The sequence below is a fragment of the Microtus oregoni genome, unplaced genomic scaffold (genome assembly GCF_018167655.1).
Source record: "Microtus oregoni isolate MIOR12 unplaced genomic scaffold, Mior012 000074F_000, whole genome shotgun sequence".
NCBI classification, from domain to species: Eukaryota; Metazoa; Chordata; class Mammalia; order Rodentia; family Cricetidae; genus Microtus; species Microtus oregoni.
Genome location: NW_024543987.1, coordinates 1,211,288 through 1,230,692, shown reverse-complemented (window position 1 = coordinate 1,230,692; position 19,405 = coordinate 1,211,288). Strand labels below are relative to the sequence as shown.

The window sequence follows — 19,405 nt, the reverse complement described above, 5'->3', positions numbered from 1 at the left end:
GCTGTCCCTGAGTCCTAGGCTGAGGGAGAGGGCTCACAGCAAGAATTTCCGGCTGCCTTCCCTAAACAGTTGGAGCTTTCATAAGAGGAGGCTCCCAGGCCTGGAGGGGCACGCTGCAGATGGCAGCAAAAAGAGCCCAGCACCTGTCTCTGGCGGGCCAAGCAAGCAACCTTGCACAGACCGCACAGACCTGGCCAACTGGGCGTGGGTCTCTAAGGTCATTCACACACCTGTGGAAGGGAGGGTGGAGAGAACTCTCCAGGTGTCTGGAACCCCAGGATGATTAAAGGAAACTGTTAAAAGGCGTGCAGGGAGAGCACAGCGGGGGTGACGCGCTGTGGTAGCCAAGCGTGGGAGGCTAGGGGTGCCTCCCTCCAGGCCTTGGGGACTGAAGAAACAAACTGGCCAGAGATTGCCCTGTGCTTCCCCCCCCCCCCCCCCCCCCCCCGCTGCAGGGCGATTAGCCAGGGGCTGCAGTAGCTTTCCACTCAACCCAGCGACTTTTACACAATTCTACATACAGTGCGCCTAAGCAGCGGGCGCGATGAACCCAGAACTGAACGAACCTTCCCGGAACCCACTCGGAGAGCCCAGGCTTTATTTCCCAAACTCTTAGAATTCTGTGGCTTCGATGCCGACTGAAGATTGGGTTCCCTTAACCCAGGGCTTCCTCTTCTTGGGCAGGAGGAGGAGTCACAACCTCCTTCTCCTCCGCCTACAACCAGCTTGATTTAAAAAAAAAAAAATCTAATCTTTTATTTAAAGTCAACGGAGGAACAGGAACCCCGCGCTCCTGCCTACAAGATATTTTTACTAACTCCTTAATCTCTGCCAAGAAGGGCAACCTTAAGGAACCTCTGTTTTCTTTGAAGATTTAGGTGGCAAGGCAGGGGTGTGACAGTCTGGGCTGAAACTCGAGGGTTCTACGTACTTGGGAAGGGTTATTGGGGCGGAGGTAGGGTGGGACGGAAAAAAATCGCAAATACTAACAATTTAACAGAAGAATCAACTTGAAAAGCTTTGACTCAAACTGGGAGCTGAACCTACAAGCTGCTGGCTCCCAGGCACAAAGCGTCGTAAGTCCGGTCCAAGAAGAGGCAAAGGGGTCAGGTGAATACTCGGCATGTGATCCTGAAGAGGAAGAGTCTCGGGCCAGGAGGGGATGTGCCCATAGCCTAGGCGCGCCCACGCGCACCCCTGGAGGAGAAAGGCCGAAAAGACATCTCCCGCCTCCGCCCCAGGCTGCTAGCACGGGACTGCTCCCCCAGCGCCCTGCCTAGCTTCTCCAGCTGAGCGCGAAGCCCTCTGCTCTCCCATTCTCAGCGAACCTCCAACCTGCTTGGACTCGTGGCAGTTAAAGTCACCCAGCCTCTCTCGTCCTTCCTGCATTGCCCATTTCTCCCCAACTCCCGCCAACGCCCCCAAATCTCTTGGGCTCGCCCTTCCTGAAAGTAGGCGAGGCCCAGAAGCCGAGGCTGGGGAGAAGGAGGAGGGAGGGGTGGGGGTGGGAAAGGGGTGGAGCCGAGCGCAGCGGCCCGAGGGCGTGTCCTGCAGCAGCCACGCCCCTGGGTGCGCGCGGTGGTGGTGGCAGTCGTCCAGCCTGGCTCTGAGAGACAGGTATCGCTTAGACGCCATGTTGTGAGCGGAAGTGGGGGGGCGCACGACGGTCGCTTTTGCTGGGAGCGGGCGCGGGAACCGGCGGGGAGGGGAGGCGGGGGGCGGAGCCGTAGCCCGGGCGGCGGAAGGAGGAGAGGAAGAAAGGGGCGAGCCCTGGTGCCTGGCGGCGGCGCGAGGCTCTCGCTCGGAGTGCGGGCGGCTGTGGCCAGGCGCTGGGCATTCGGGCGGTCAGTGTCGGCGTCGAGCTCGCTCTCGGGAGCCGCCGCTGGTCCTGCTGCTGCTTCTCAACTCTGCCGGGCGCTCGAGCGGCGAAGGAGCCGGGCCGGCTGTGGGGCGGGTGGGGAGGGAGGAGGTGGTGAAGGCGGCGGGCCGGGGAGGGGGGGAAGATGCCGCTGGCGCAGCTGGCGGACCCGTGGCAGAAGATGGCTGTGGAGAGCCCTTCCGACAGCGCTGAGGTGAGTGCAGCCGGGTGGCGGGGCAGACGCGCCCCTTCCCCACGCCCCCGCCGGCTAGCTCTCCTCCCCGGAGCTGCCCCTTTGACCACCTTCTCCGGCTCACATCTTGTCCCGGGTGCGGGATTCTGCCTTGGGTCGTTGGGGTTTGCCGATCTGTCTGTCTGTTCCTCACTCACTCACTCACTCACTCACTCTTCTCTCCCAGGCTCTTTTTTTGGGGGGCTGCGGGGCGGCTGCCGGTGTGGCGGCGCGTAGGGTTTGGAGTGGGCGCTGAGGCTTTGCAAGAAGCCGGTTTTAATCAACTTTGCGTGGGGGAAGCAGGAGGCAATGCGGGAGCCGGCGGGGAGTTGAGAAGTTTAGCCCTGCCGGCTCCGGGGCTTCTCCGGAATCTTAGCGACTTTGGGGTAATGGGTTCGGTTCACCCTGGAGCCAAGGCTTGAGTCTGGCCAAGGGAGGGAGGGGATTGCTGCAGAGAGACGGGTGCACTCAGGGCAGGGTGGTGAGGCATGAGGATTTTGAGTAAGGGGTACAGGACTGAGGGGCACTCCCGATCTGTCGCAGCGCTTTTCGCCGCTGCAAAAGAAAAACGGGACGCCTCCGGTACCCCACTCCCCGGTTTTTGAGGTCACTGAGTTGTAAGACCCTGAGTATAACTTTGTTTCCTGTCCGTGGAGGTGAACGGGTGAAATTCAAGGAGATCAGCAGTAGCTGTAAAGGGCTATCTGGTTTTCCTCGCCCGGGATCTGGTGACCATCCCTGAGACACCCACCCCGTGTCAAAAAGCCCAAACAGTATACCCAAACAAGGCAAAACAGAATTTCTGCGGACACATCCCAGCACAGAGCTTTTCCCAGCTGCCCCTGTCCCAGAATCAACTCAAGATCTAAGAAAATAATCCAGACAAGATCCATTCCAGGGTATCAGCGCCCCTCTCCAGAGTGGAAAATCAGTTCCTGATGGTGGCGCGCCTGTGATTCTTCTTTCTTGACTTTTCGCTGCCTTCTGTCCTCGCAGCGGACTTTAGGGGATTACAGGATGATAGGCTGGGTGTGTGTAATAGTTACTGAGCGAGTGACCCCATTTCTGGAAAGCATGACTGAAACGCGGGGGTGGAATCGGGCAGGCTCTGATGAGTGGTGTTCTTGGCGGCAGCGGCTGCCCCTGCCGGCCTCCGCAGTGTGAGAGGTGGATAGGGTTACTGGTTACGTCAGTAAAACTCAGGCTCAGTTTGGTGTGAGATGCGGGACACTTACATTCTCCAGGAGGGGGAAAGGGGTGGAGGAAAGGAATCCATTCAAATCATTTTTCAGGTTTTTCTCCCTAGTCACTCTACTGCCATATAAAAATATTTTTGCTTGATCTTCCTAAATTCAGGAAGCATTCGAGTCCATATTTAATATATTTTGTTACAAGATAATGCCTTTAGTATCTAAATACCTCTCAAAAATATAAAAGACGTAGACACATGTTGCCATGTTAAAAGGAAATGCCTGTGTAAAAAAAAAGAAATAGTGTTTTTACGACTGGCAGAATTACAAGAATATTATTTAAATTTGAGAGCCAATATGATTCCGTAAGCCTTTAATAACAAAGTTAAATTTAGAATGTTTAATCATCATTTGCCTGGATAGTGTGTAGAACAAGAGGGCCTCTTTTTTTTTCTTTAGAAAAAAATTGCATTTAAAAATACATCAAGGTGTTAAAATGTTCCCAAAGTACTACACTTGTCAAATTGTATATGCTTAGTATTTGCTTTTTAATTTATTTTTTTTCTTAGTTTTTTGAGACAGTCCAGGTTGGCCTGGAACTCACTATGTAGACCAGGCTGGCCTTGCTCTGACAGAGATCTGCTTGCCTCTGCCGCCCAAGCACTGGGGTTAAAGGCATATGCCTCCATGCCCAGGTATGAGTCTGCTTTTTAAATACACACAGTAACAATTATGATTCAAAATGAATCCACTGATAACATTAAAATGATTTATTAAAGCTATACCTCAACAAATTGCCTTTAGATAGTTTATATCCTTTGTTTGCTAAATTATTCATCCACATTTTTCCTTGGCATGTGTCAATATGCAGGGAGAAAACATTTAAAATTCTACTTTATCCTTTTTCTGTATATATGTATAGAATTTAGATAAAGTACAAGCCCACTTATTTAGCATCTACTGTATGCAAAGGTATTGTGCTATACCTGCTGTTTGATTTTTATCCTTACTGTAACCCAGCAGAGAGGATTGTGGTCCCCATTGTTACAGATTAGGAAACTAAATTCAGTAGTTAAAAGCACAAAGATTATAAATAGTAAATGGTAGAGCCATAATTTGAAACCAGGTAGATACAATTTGTGTGCTTTGCTTTATGTTAGAATAGGTGGTTTAAGTCATTTGTCAAGGCATAAACATACTAATAGAGATCATGGTATTCTTCATAGGCAAATATAAGATCTGATTTAGGAAAGCATTAATTTATAATTATATATTAATAATATTATATATTAATGATGTATACAAGAGAGTGTGTGTGTGTGCGCATGTGCTCATATTGTTAGTGTCATGTTTCCCAAAGCATGGTGGATAAAATTCCATTGTAATTTCTAAAAATTTTTCTTACTATTCTGGCATAAGGTATGTCAGAACCAGGTATTGCCTGCCTAGGTTTATTAAAGGTAGACTTCAACAGATTGCTTTTATATACTCTGTTTCCTTTGGTTGATAAGCTATTGCAAGTAAAATGTTTCTTATATGGTTTTAAAATACTGAAATCAGTGAGAGAAGAGAGTTTTCATAAAAACAATATTGATACCCATTATTATGCCATCTCCTCCCCAGTAGACTTGCATCAGGGAATAATTGTATTTTACCAGAGAAATAACAGGGTTTCTAAAAAATATTTACTTAAGCAACTGCATCAGATATTTCCTCTCCTTTCTAAAAGATTTTAAGATTGCTCTATATAGGATTACATTTACGGTCTCATCACTAGATAGACTGAGCTCTTGAAAACAAACTCCTTTTTATTTCTCTGAATCCTCAGCAATTAACACAATGCCTGGCACATATATATTATGAACGCAATAAATACTAAGTGAATCATGAAGGTTTAGAATAGGGTACTTATGACTCTTAATCTATATTATCATTTTAATTCCTCATTGAAATATGAACAATTTAAAAAGACCTGCATGCCTCTAAAAACACAAGCAGTTTCTTCATTCCTTCACAACAGTGTTCCTGCTTTAAGACCTCACACAAGCCTCATGGTGTTCAAAAAAAAAATCACTTGTGGTTGAACTCAAACATGGGTCATACCCATAACATGATAGGCTAGAACTAGGCCAAATGTTGAAGGCAAATTTAGGATATTTAAGTACTACGTAAACAAAGTCAGGGTTATTAGAAGATCAAAATCACTTCCTAACTAGATATTCAGAAGTCCTTAGTATTGGATTACTTAAAGTTGCAAGTACTTTTTTTTTTGATATTTGACTGTTAAGGGATGGATATCAAGGAATTGTGCTGTCAGTAACAATATCACTAGATGACAAGCCTAACTTAAAGTATATATGGTTTTCCTTAGTTGTACTGGAGTTGGAATAAATGCTAATCTAAATAGAAAACAAGGTACAAGTAATAAAATGAAGGTTATTTATGCTCTTTAAAAATAAACACAATGCAATATAGTATATATATTATGAACAATGTTCTTATACAATGTGTTCCTTTAAATAACAAGTACCTAACAGGCATTGAAAAATAATATATTTGATAACAAAAAAAGAACTTTGTATTGCAGCTCTTCAGTGAACATACAGCCATTTTTAACCTCAAAATTAGACAGTAATCCTTTTATAATACAGCACAGGGTTTTACAGTATTTCTAGTATGTATTATATAGGTTTCTTGAGTTTAATTTGTTGGGAAAGTGTTTTATTCATCTATGATGATTGACTTTTAACAAATGTTTTATTAAGTTCTTTTTCTATTTCCTGTTTCATTTTCATCACTTTTCAGGTTTTTTATTCCTCCAAATGAAGATCTGAGACAAGGACAGGTATTCCTTCATGTCAACTGTCAAGTTACTATGACACATTACTGAATACTGCATTGTTTTTAGTGATTTGGATACAGGACAACATTTTTTTTTAAAAAATCCAGAAATCTGCTTTATTTTGGCAGCTGAATCCTGTGTTAGTAGACTATCCAAAATGTGAAACTTTCCCTGTTCCTTTGAACTTTAAGATAAAGAGGTAAAAGTGTTTACTTAAAGAAGCAAATATGGGCACACTTGGCCTTTTCTTTACTGCAGTTCTGGAAATCACAGTAAATATAATCCTAATTTTACATAAGAAAATTGACATAATTTAGATGTACAGTCTTGAACCAAGGATTTGTCTTGGTAAGTTGTAAAATAAATAGAAGTATAACAAATTATTTATCTAGAAATCTGAATTGCAGAATTGTTCTTAAACTTCACTTTTTAATTATCATCTACTAAAAAATTCATATCATTGTCATAGTTAACAAGATTTGCTCTATCCTTCCATGATCTAGTACATGTGTAATGTCAGGCTGTAAATGATGAGTGACGTCAGAATGGCCTGATTCACTCATTGCACGTTGGATGCATTAGGCCCAGTGGCTCCGATTGTAATGAAGGATAATAACATTTGCTTGTCTCTCTAATGATGCATAAGTGTAATAACGTTCAATTGTTGGTGTGTTTTAGTGGAAAATACATTTTTAAGCATTGAAATACACTTTCACAAGTGTGTGTGTATATTTACATCTCATTCTCAATTCATATCATAGAAAAATTAAGTGATTAGGTTTTTTTAAGATTTATTTATTATGTGTACAATGTTCTTCTGGTATGTACATGCCAGAAGAGGACACCAGATCTCAGTAGAGATGGCTGTGAGCCAACATGTGGTTGCTGGGAATCGAACTCAAGGCCTCTGGAAGAGCAGCAGCCAGTGCTCTTAATCTCCAAGCCAGCTCTCCAGCCTGTGATTAAGTTTTAATAGATAGTATTAACACATCCTTATACCCACCTGTGTGTTGTTCCAAGTCTTCAAAATAAGTATAAAAATATTGATTTCAGAGTTGTCATGATAATTAAATAAATTGAAAGTATGTGTAAATCAATTGTATAATCTATGATTTGTGTTTATTAAGTAATACTTATAATTGACTTGCTCAAAGAACTGTCTTGGATTTTTCCAGAATTAAGCAAAACAAGGAAAAATCATTTATTTGGTTGATCATTTTAAACAATCATAATACCTGGATATACCTATAAGGGTAAAATAGAAGTCTCTTCAGTCTTGTTCTTTTTGTGTTGTTCTTTCCAAATATTATCTTTAAAGGAGGAAAACCAATAAAGAGCATCATGAGAGACATGTAAAGGAAAAGGAAGACAGAAAAGCATGTTCCCATCTTAAAACTGTTTGGAAGGAGTGTCATAAACTGGCATGCCAGTTTTTTTCTTAGAGATAAATAAAATTGAATTCAGGTCATCAGGCTTGGTGAGTAAGCATCTTTACCACTGAGACATCTTATATCTAAACTTTAGTCCAATACTGAATTGAAAATTTACTGTACAACTCAGAAATATTTTAATTAAAGATGAAATGAAATTTTTCTTGACAAAGCCAAAACATTGTGCCCTACTCCCATTAAATGTTAAAAACAACATATATTTTTAAATAAAACTTTTTAAAAATTAAAAATTTTGATTTGAATTTTTATGGTTCTTAGTTATATAGTTTGTTAATACCAAGCCTTTACTAAATTACACTTACATTAACTTTTTTTTGTTTTTTTGGGTTTTTTTTTTAACTATAGGCCACTTTATTCATCTGTCAGTCTCCCTGCCACCTCACATTGTCCTTTTTTTAAAATTAACTGATTCTAGCTTACAGTTAGTAGAGGTTAGAAAACTAGGAGCCATTTTTAATTTGGGAATATTTTGATTTTATTTTTTAAAATTCACCAAATATGTTTAAGAATGTCCTCAATCTTTTAGACTGACCATTATGTAGAGCAGGATTGTCCAACATTTGATATTGCAACTTGTTATAAATGTTATTTAGGGGTTTGTGTAAGCTGTGGATTGGTGTAGACATACCTAGAGGATCAGGTATTTACTGGACATATTGCCTAATAGTAAATAATAATTTTATGTTTTGGCATACCATAACAAAGTGGCTCATTTATTGCCTTCTCTTAAAGATGTCAGCTACAAAGAATGTGAATGAAGTACCAACCAGGAAGCTGTAAAGTGGGTCCAGTTTTGTTTTGGGGAGATTTTGTTGGTTTCCCAAATATTAGAGATATTATACACTTAAATATCAATCCAAAAGCACTTTTAGATTTCTTCGTTCTTCTCCTATAGCAGAAGTATGGTTAGAGTCAAAGTAAGTTAAATATAATTTATCTTAGCTAATACAGTCTCTTATACACTTTAGGTCTTGATTATGTTTTGTTGACTGTATAAATTGAGTTTTATATCATCATGTTACATATGATTTTTTGTTTGTTTTTTGAGACAGAGTTTCTCTGTAGCTTTGAAACCTGTCCTGGAACTCACTCTGTAGACCAGACTGGCCTAGAACTCACAGAGATCCGCCTGCCTCTGTCTCCTGAGTGCTGGGATTAAAGGTGTGTGCCACCACCACCTGGCACATATGATGATCTTTAAACCTGACCTGGTCATCTAGATTTTTGTATATTTAGCTCTAATCCTTTGGTTCACAAAGCTTGTTTCAGGAAACAGTTCAGTCATATGATACATTTTAGAAGCAAGTTGCCAAATGATAGCCTGAAGCAAAAGATCATTTTGTTACCAATAAATTGAACTGCATCTTACACTAGAGATCTTATAAAACCTACAGCAAAATCCTCAACATTAGAACATTATATATTTCTTCTCATTGGTTAACAGAGGTGAATTTTTATTTTTTAAATTCTGTAAACAGTATAAAATAGTGAATATTTGCTTTTTAAAAGAACTGCCAGCTGTGCATAGTTGTACATACATATAATACCAGTGTGTGTGCGACTTCATCTCCACTAGAGAAAAAACTGCATCTGGGGAATAAAAACAGTTACCATATAAACATGAAGACCTGAGTTTGAATTGCCAGACTTGTAGCATGAGCGTTTGTATTTTTATCACTCTTACTGGGAGGTGGAAGGCAGAAAGAGAGAGAGAATCCCCTGAAACTCAAGGGCCAGGTGCCCTGACTTATGCAGAAGAAAAACAACAGAGAACTGGTCTCAAATAAGGTAGAAGGGGAGGACCTTCACAGATTGTCCTCTGATCTCCACGTGTGCTCTTTGGCCTGCACATAGCCACTCTTCACTCACATGCACATTGTACACGGGGGGGGGGGATTAATTTTTTAAGACTGGAAGAGGGATGGGGAGATGGTTGAACATTTAAGAGTACCTGCTGTTCTTCCAAGGGACTGGATTTCGGTGTTTATCACCCATGTTCTTTGGTTTCCTTAACCACCTGTAACTCTCACTCCAGGGAATCTGGCGCCATCTTCTGGCTTCTGTGGGTATCTATCTGCACTGGCAACTGCTCATACATATTTTTAAAAAGCACCAGAATTTATCCCTACTGCATGCACTGGATTTTTGGGATCCTATTCTCTTTGGGCTTATACCTTGCTCATCCTAGATATAGGAGAGAGGGCCTTGGACCTTCCCCAAAGCAATGTGCCTTAGCCTCTCTGAGGATTGGATGGGGGTGGGGTGGGAGGGTGTATGGAGGGAATGGGAGGAGAGAGGGAGTGGGAACTTGGATTGGTATTTCTAGAAAATCTAATAAAAAAGAATGAGAAAACTTCAAAAAAGAGAATTATTTCATACAATTGAACTTCTAGCTCAGCATTGTTCAATACAGTGTTAATAGTGGATTATTAGGCACTTAAGACATAATTGGTGTTACTGAAAAACAGTTCTGGGGATGGGACACTGGATTTCACATATGCTAGGTAATTGCTCTATCACTAAGCTACATCCCAGCCCTGAATTTTTAGTTCAGAGTCCCCAGTATTTTTGTCTACTGTATAGACCGATGAATGCAGTTATAGATTATGAGGATTTGTACAAATAGAACTCCCCTTTTGCTTCTGGTTCAGTGTTTAGTTTTCCATTCCTAAACTTCTTATTTGTGTTATGAAATGAATAGGCTAAGGCATTTTTTCTAAACAAAAATATATTTGATAGATGTTTTCGCAATTCCTTTCCTATCCTGATGGTTTTTATAAACCTTCTTACGTGACATATATTCACAATTCACCATCATGCTCTTCAGTAGTTTTTCTGGTGGCATTTCTGGTTGAAGCAGTGAGAATTTTTAGCTATCAAAATGTTGAAATTATAAGCTTCCCCTTGTGGACTGAGCTTGTGGATAGAAGTATTAAACAATAAAAATAGGACAGAAGAGAACATGATTATATTTTATGTTATTGAATGAAAAAAATGCTGCATGGTAACTTAAAATATTGTATTCTTTACATTATACTGCACTACATAAAACTAAAAATGGCCTTAAGTGTCTTGAAATTTTAAACTTTTTTAGTTTAGTATAGAATTTTGGAACTGAGAACAATTTAGCCATATTCTATGTAAGAAAACTGAGACCTAGCCAGGTATTGTGGCACATATTTAATCCCAGCACTCGAAAGGCAGATGCAGGCAGACCTCTGTGAGTTTGAGGCCAGCCTGGTCTACATAGTGAGTTCCAGGACAGCCACAGCCAAGACTGTAGATAGAGTCTATCTCTCTCTCTCTCTCACACACACACATACACACAACACACACAAGACCAACTGAAACATGCTCAGAACATTTCATTTCACTACAGTTCATTTTTCTATGCACCACACACATAATTTAAAAGTAATTATTTCAAAGCTGTCTTAAATAGAAAAATTTAAAGAGCTACTATGTAAAAATTCAACCATTTTTCTCTTCTATGTGTTAATTTAACTTTGTTTGCTTTGTTCAAATCTAAAATCAATTTGCCTTAATTTTAGTTTGTTAATTTGGAAAATTCAGCCAATTCTTAAGAAACAACTTGGGAACAGCCCTACCTATAATCAAATAGTGTGGAGTGTGTCAAGGTCACTGCTCTTTCTCTCCTTGATGAATATGAACAGTCACATTTACTGACTGCCCATTTGATTGGGTACTCAGGGTGTTGTAACTGGAATAAGGTATGTAGTTATTCTTATCTGGGGAAATTGAAGCCCCGAGGGAAATAAACTACTCATAAGATTGCACAGCTAGTAAACAGGAGCAAAGATTCAAACCCAAGTCTCAAAGATTGCAAATTGCATTGACTGTCCCTTGAGTTGGCCTGCTTGAATTGAGAACATCCAGATGATTGATTCCATCTAGATAAAATCATCTACAGTGCAGAAAGTATCCAGGTGGTTTGCATACATGACTGTATTTGTGAGAATGTAAGGAGGTGAATGAACTAGAAAGACAGGCACTTTCTCATGTATGTGAAGCCCTCTCAACAAGGCCGATGAAGGATGTGACCCTGGCATTAATCAGGAGTGCTGTTCCTCATAGAGACATACTGCTTTTAGCTTTTAAAACTAGCCAGAGTAAAAACATTTCACATTATCTGGGAAAATACTTTCAGATTTATAAACAACTATGTTACCACCGAAGCAGAGTATCTTGTATTTGAAGTGGGGAAGAAGGAGGTTGTCTAACATTACTTACCAGCCATCTTTTTTTTTTTTTAGTTTTTTTTTTAGTTTTTCGAGACAGGGTTTCACTGTGGTTTTGGAGCCTGTCCTGGAACTAGCTCTTGTAGACCAGGCTGGCCTCGAACTCACAGAGATCCGCCTGCCTCTGCCTCCCAAGTGCTGGGATTAAAGGCGTGCGCCACCACCGCCCGGCTTTTTACCAGCCATCTTTATAGAAGCCCCAGAGTAGGAATTTGAGTAAATGTGGCTTGTTGCTTTAAGCCATGTAGTGGTGGTGCACGCCTTTAATCCCAGCACTTGGGAGGCAGAGGCAGGTGGATCTCTGAGTTTGAGACTAGCCTGTTCTACAAAGTGAGTTCCAGGACAGCCAGAGGTGTTCTACAGAGAAACCTTGTCTCGAAAAACAAAGTGCCATATGTCTGTATTCTCAAACATTTTCATTGTAGATGGAATAAATGCAAAACTTTGTCTAGATCAGTGGCTTTTCAGTTGGATTCAAAAAGGCCTGGCTTCTACGAGCATGCTTTAGGTCACCTCATCACCTACTACACTTTTTTTTCTAAGCAGGAGAATTCCTTGAAGAATACACCATGGAGCTATAGATTGGTTATAGAAGAACTGAGGGTGAAGGAGGTTAATAGTCCCCTTGGTCTTAGAAACTCAATAGATTTTTGTTTGGTTTTGGCTTTTCAAGACAGGGTTTCTCTGTAGCTTTGGACCCTGTCCTAGAACTGGCTCTTGTAGAGCAGGCTGACCTTGGACTCACAGAAATCCTCCTGCCTCTGCCTCCAGAGTACTGGGATTAAAGGTGTGTGCCACCACCGCCCAGCTCAATAGATGTTTTTAAAGCAAAAGGGTAGAAATCCGTTGGTAATCTAAGTCTAAAATCTCCAAAGTTAAATGTTAAGTCAGTGTATTAAATGAGTTCTTTTTAAGAATCCTGAGCCAGGCAGTGGTGCTCCCACCTTTAATCCCAGCATTTGGGAGTCAGAGGCAAGATGGATCTCTGAAAGTTTGAGGCCAGCCTGGTCTACAAAGCAAGTTCTGGGATAGCCAGAGCTGTTTTATAGAGAAACCCTGCCTCAAAAAACAAAAATAACCCATCTCAGTTACCTCTGTTCTTACTTACCTTCTTTCCTTCAGGTTCCTGGTAGCAATTGGTATAATTCAAGAGAATAACTATCACAGTGGATATTGGTATCAGAAAAAGGGGAGGTTGATTAAAGAGAGAAATAGTATAGGCAAGTTAAAAATAAGATATGCCTTGGATCAATAAAAAGAATGTGCAAATTAGTTTTAAAATGTTCTTTTCCTCTTGGCTCCCGTTAGTGTGTGAAATATAGTACTAGGTGATAATGAATTAAGTAGAATTGTTTCCTTTGGATTATTATAGTCTAAAAATACTGATTGTCTGGACAAACAACCAAAATAGCATAAAACAAGCTAAGTTGACCAGGAATACAAACAGATATAATTGGATATTTAGAGGGAAATTACAATCTTATAATGTAATAACTTTCTATAGTAGACTTTTAATGATGATGTGAAAACTAGAAAACAAATGCCATTTTTAATATAAATATCACTTGGAAGAAACTTCTGGTTCTTGCCAAGATGGAGGAACCTATAGCTCTCAGTACTTCCCTTCAAATGAACCAAAACAAATGTGACCAGGAGCAGTGGAAAAGAAGGCAGATTGTCTGAGGACCTTGGAATGTAGTCTCTGGGTTTTCTTACTGATTTCCATATATCACCAACAGGATGCTATAACACTACCAGACACAAAAAGCTCAAAGAAAACTCGGTTCTCTTTAGCCAAACAGGAATAGGGTAGTTCAGTAAGCCTAAACCTTGGCAGTTCTCATTCTAATCTACCCAAATACTGATAGGAATAGGGAACAAGTGACGGTGTTCTGCCCCTCCAAGCCCCAAGGGTATTGGCTAGGGGAAATGTGTCGTAATTACCCGTTCCTTGCCTTGAAAGAAAAAAAGAAAATCACAACGGACAGTGCTTTGGTTCCCTCTGCTGGGTGACTTTTGCATCTATTCAGGAAACTGATTTTTCACCATCCTACCCTTGTGAAAGGAAGTTGTTTCTTCTCAGTGTACTTTCAGCAGGTTGAACCTCCACCACTGACCCAAAATAATAAGACTTGAAGTAGTGTGAGGTAGGCATAGTTTATACTAAGCTTCTACCATTACCCCAGCATCAACTAGACAGAAAATAACTGAAGGCAAGAACACTTGTTTCCCACCCCTGCTAATGTCAGTGGGTTTTAGCCGACAGCTGAGACTGATTAGCTGTTCAGTTCCTCTTCTGTTCTTCCCTATTGTCTACTCTCCTTGAGGAACTGCTTTTCGTTCCTTTCCCACAGCCCAGAAGAAAGGTGAACTTACAGTCCTAACCTAACCAACAAGGTGGTTCACTCTCTGGAAGCAAGCATATAGCTAAATACATTTGAACATTTGAGACAGTGTTTCCACTATTGCTTGGGTAGTCTTAGTAGTGTTCAGAGAATATTTATGCTAATACTGCCCTCACACTATACCTCAACATGGGATTGCCTGCCAAAGTATATTAAATAGGATCCAAATGCTTGGCATACAGAAAAAAATGTCACACAGGCAGTGGTTGTGCACGTCTTTAATCCTAGTACTTGGAAGGCAGAGGCAGATCTCTGTGAGTTTTAGGCCAGCATGGTCTACAGAGCTAGTTCCAGGACTACACAGAGAAACCCTGTCTCAGAAAAAAAATCAATCAGGAACCATGAAAAAATATAAATATAAAAAGTCAGCAGACACCAATACTGATTCAGATGTTAGCATTACCTGGTCAGGATTTTAGAGCAGCAGCTTTGAAAAGTGAGCAAATATAAACAGTTAAATGAATTTTCCATCTCAGAAAAAAAAGTAGAAAATATAAAGGAGCACCAAATGGAAATTTTGGAACTGAAAAATGTGAGTGAAATAAACTGAGTATGAAATCAAAAGAGTAAGGATGATAATAATTATAATATTGAAGGTAGAGCAAGAGAAATTTCCCCTCTCTAACTGGGTGTGATGGCATACACCCATAATCCCAGCACTTCAGAGGCTGAGACAGAAGGATTGCCCTGAGATCTAGGGCAGCCTAGGTTACAGTACAAGATCCTGTCTTCAAAAAAGTACCTCCACAGTCTGAACAACAAAAAATAACCTGGCGAAAAATGAACAGGACTTTTAAAAACTTAAAATGCGTATTATCAAAGTTCCAGAAGAGCCACCTAAAAAACTGTAATGGTTGAAATTCTGCCCAAATAGACAAAAGGTAAAATCTTCCAGATTCCAGAGTCTGTATTAATCACAAACAAGCCCAAGGCAATCCATTGCCTGAGTCATTAAATCAAACTTTTAGAAACAAGGAGTTACTGTTTAGTAGGTATAGTATTTAAATTTTGTGAGATTGGTTGCACAACAGTGTGAATAGCATTTAGCACTACTGGATTGTACACTTTCAGAAAATAAGTCTCATGTATAGTTTATTATAGCAATTTAAAAGCAAACTGGAAAATTAAAGAGAATCTTTAAACAGCTAGTGAGAACTGTGTCAATACCTGTATGGAGTGATTCACATGCCAGGGATTTACCCTCAGACTCTAGGGAAGTGCAACATTTTTTAAAATCTGAAGGAGAAGAGCTGTTAGCCCAGAATTCTAGACCCAGTGAAAATATCCTATAGGAATATGGGTAAATTCATAGTAGTTTTGAATATATGATAACTAAGGATTTTGTCTAAAAACTAAGGAATTGGCTAAAGAAGTTAGTTCAAACAGAAAGAAAATGATAAAAGAAGAAAACTTGGACCATCCAGAATAAAGAAGCAACATGAATTCTACAGTTTCTCTCAAGAAATAGAAGAGGAGGTGAGCATTTCGTACGAGGCTTGTTAGATACCAAGACTCAAAGGCAGTACAGAAATCCGAAATCAGTATACTATAAAAACATAGGTACAGAATCCTCAACCAAATATTAAACTCAAGCCCAGCAATGTACCATAGCCACGTGGGTTTGATTCCAGAAATAGAAAAGTATTTCTGCACTGAAAAGTTTTAATTGAAGGTAGTCCAAACATTTTAAAAATTAAAGAAAAACCACATATTGATGCAAAAACAAATGCAAAATGAGAATTTAGCAATCTGAGAAGGGAACTTTTCAGCCTGATAAAGAATTTTGAAAACCCTACAGTTGACATGTGGTAAATGCAAAAACAAACAAAAAATCAGTGCTTTGTTCTAAAAATCCAGCAGGGATATAGCAGAGATGTCCATTCTCACAACAGCTGCTTATTATGGCCTTTAAAAATCCTACCAGCATAATAGACAAGGAAGGGCGGTAAAAGGCTTGTAAACTTCAGAGGAAGAAGTAAGGACCAGTAAGCTAAAAAGCATTTGCTGTGAAAGCCTCTCTGCCCGAGTTTGAACCTCCAAACCCATGAAGTACCACACATCTGTAATGCCAGAACTCAAGTGCCAAGGTGTGTGTGTGGTGGGGCGGGGGGAGGGAGACAGGAGAATTGCCCAGAAGCTCATGGGCCAGCTAACCTAGAATACACAGCGTGGCAGAAACAACAAAAGAGACCCTGCCTCAAACACAAGAAAGCTATCTCCAGAAAGTTGTCCTCTGACTTCCATATTCCACGGTTGTCCCACACACAATAATACATCTTTTTTCAAGGAAAGAAATAAGACTGCCCTTATTTACAGCCACATAGTGTTTTCTGGTGAAAGTCTCAAAAAAAAAAAATTACCAAACCTTAAAATTGATTCTGTGATTCCATCATGGTTGTAGAGCACAAGGCTAGTATACAGAATGTGTGTTTATTCCTTTGCCAGCACCATAGCATTTTGATTACTAAAGTAAATCTTAAAAGCAGGTGATTACTCCCATTTTCTTTTTAACTCTCTCTCTCTCTTTTTTTTTCTCGGAGATAGGGGCTCAGTATATTGACCAGAATGTGTGTGTGTGTGTGTACGTGTGTGTGTGTGTGTGTAAAACAAATGTATAGAAACTCCATAGTATCACTTATATGAAGTATGTATGGCTGAAAATTAAAAATTCCTAAGAATGTCTAAATAAGCAAAGAATAGTTATTTTGGTCACAGATTGGAAGACTCAACATAGTAGAATGTTATTTCCCCCCCCCAACTCAATCAAAAACAACACAAGTTTATCATCTCAAAAATTAAGTGGAAAGTTAAATGAAGTGGAGTGCCTGGACATGGGGGCAGACACCTTTAACCTTAGCACTTGAGAGGCAGAAGCAAGTGGATCCCTGTGAGTTCGAGACCAGCCTGGTCAATATACTGAGACCCTATCTCCGAGAAAAAAAAAAAAAAGAGAGAGAGAGAGAGAGGTAAAAAGAAAATGGGAGTAATCACCTGCTTTTAAGATTTACTTTAGTAATCAAAATGCTATGGTGCTGGCAAAGAAATAAACACAGATCAGTAAGACAAAGCAGAGAATCCAGAAAGGCTTTTCAGGTGCCGTCAACTGGTTAAAGCAGATATAAATGCAGTAGCGTCTGTCAGGTTTTTAAGAAGCAAATACTGCCCAGCAGTGGTGGTGCACACCTTTAATCCCAGAATTTGGAAGTCAGAGCAGGTGGATCTCTGTGTTCTAGGCCATCCTGGTCTACAGAGTGAATTTAAGGACAGCCAAGGCTACACAAACCCTGTCTCAAAACAAAAACAAACAAACAAAAATACTGAAGAAAATCAAATGCTGAGGAAGAGCTCTATCCTTAAACATCTCAACTGAAGTCCAGGCAGGAAAAGATGTCACCTTTTTTAAAAAAGACAATTTAAATTATACTTGTAGATGAATTTTGAAAAATATGAATTTGTCTAGAAAATGAATTCAGTTTTATGTGGGGGTGAAACTACAAAATAAAGTGATTTGTGAAAAAAATTTAAGAAAATCCAATAGAAGCAGAACACATCAAATGGGGGGGAACATGAATCAAATAAACCCACACTAGTTTTGAATAGGGCATACTAAGGTTTTTCTTTATTAAAAGGGAAACTTATGGATCCCAATGAGGAAACAGGAAGAGGGTCCAACATCCAGGTGTGGTGTGCTGGAAGAAGGGGCCGAGTGAGTGCTCCTGCAGGCTTTTTGGTACCAAAGGCCACACCCCACTTGGTCTGTCCTCTCAAAGGCCGTTGGCTGAAGAAGGTTCCCCATCATCTCCCCCTTTTGTCTAAATAAGAGAGTTCTAAGCCCAATACAAAACTATACACAATAAGTACAGATATCAAGTATAAAAATTAGAATTACAACCAGTATAAACAATATTTTTTTTTTTTTTTGGTTTTTTCGAGACAAGGTTTCTCTGTGGTTTTGGAGCCTGTCCTGGAACTAGCTCTGTAGACCAGGCTGGTCTCGAACTCACAGAGATCCGCCTGCCTCTGCCTCCCGAGTGCTGGGATTACAGGCGTGCGCCACCACCGCCCGGCCCAGTATAAACAATATTAAGCAAGTAACATACTAAATGTTTTAATAATTATTTTATCCTAAGGAGTCTAAGTCTTATATTAGAAATGGCTTGGATAAATCATAAGAGGAAAGTAACTATGAGTATCTAATCTTCAACCCCATTGAAGGCCTGAGAAGGGAGATAACATTACTTGAGTAGGCAGGAAGTATAATCAAGCAGTTTCCAAAATATGCAATAGATGATGGACATAACTGGTTACCTGGGCAATCACCCAAAGTCTCATTTGCAATGTTGAAGCATCCAACTTTGGCAAAGGCCTAGAGTAACTGACAGACCATTTTTAGAGGCAAGAAGATTTTCAAAACTGTCTTACCTTGTCTTGACAAGGTTTGGCAGTCCTTTTTTTTTCTCGTATCCTGCTTGTCCAGTCTGGACGCCATGCATTTTGTCAGAGGTTCATGTATGGGCAGTTCCTTGCCCATAATAGGCCAGTTTTGTCAAGAGGAATACAAGCTCCAAGTGGTGTGTCTTCAGTGCTCACCATTCTTGGGAATAGATCGGTGCTGCCAGGAGCAATCATGTCTCACATCAACAGAACCCTAAATTATTTAAATGCCATATTCTACAGTTCTTTGAAGTGGTTGAAGATTGCCTATTTATGTAGAATACAATCTATGTATCTAAAGAACCTGAATAGTCTAACTATAAGTCTGACAAACATGGATGACAATTGATTTGTAATACTTAATATCTGTATAATTTAAAGACTAAGACTTCATATTCGAATATTAAACAATCTTTAAACAACTTGCAGCAAATGAGGACAGTGACTTCAAAATATAAACAATATATAAGTATCTTGATCAGAGGTAGAAATATATAATGCAATATACTAAATATATCCTAAAATTGTTATCAGTATACAAAATGTCTTAAACAGAGGTAGAAACATGCATGCATACAATCTGACAAAATAACTTTGTGTAGGTATATACAAATACTGTAAACAGAAATAGAAGCATATTCAATATAACAAATTTGAATTTATATCAATGTACAAGAATCTATACCAATGTAAATTGCCTATAAATAATAGCACACAGTATTCACTCTATTACT

The 19,405-nt window shown here is 40.1% G+C and overlaps 1 protein-coding gene across 5 annotated transcripts in view; it reads left to right on the top strand.

Moving 5' to 3' along the window:
• The first annotated feature begins 1,979 nt into the window (after positions 1-1,979).
• Positions 1,980-19,405, top strand: part of LOC121441175 (ribosomal protein S6 kinase alpha-3) — a 120,596-nt gene continuing 103,170 nt past the window's right edge. For 4 of the 5 annotated variants that reach the window (XM_041642298.1, XM_041642300.1, XM_041642297.1 and 1 more), the window contains exon 1: positions 1,980-2,072. Coding sequence is in view for 1 of the 5 variants with exons in the window: in XM_041642301.1 (XP_041498235.1) it covers positions 2,004-2,072 (69 nt within the window). In the remaining 4 variants the exon portion in view is untranslated. The remainder of the gene's footprint in view (positions 2,073-19,405) is intronic. The other variant, XM_041642301.1, reaches the window with a different exon arrangement.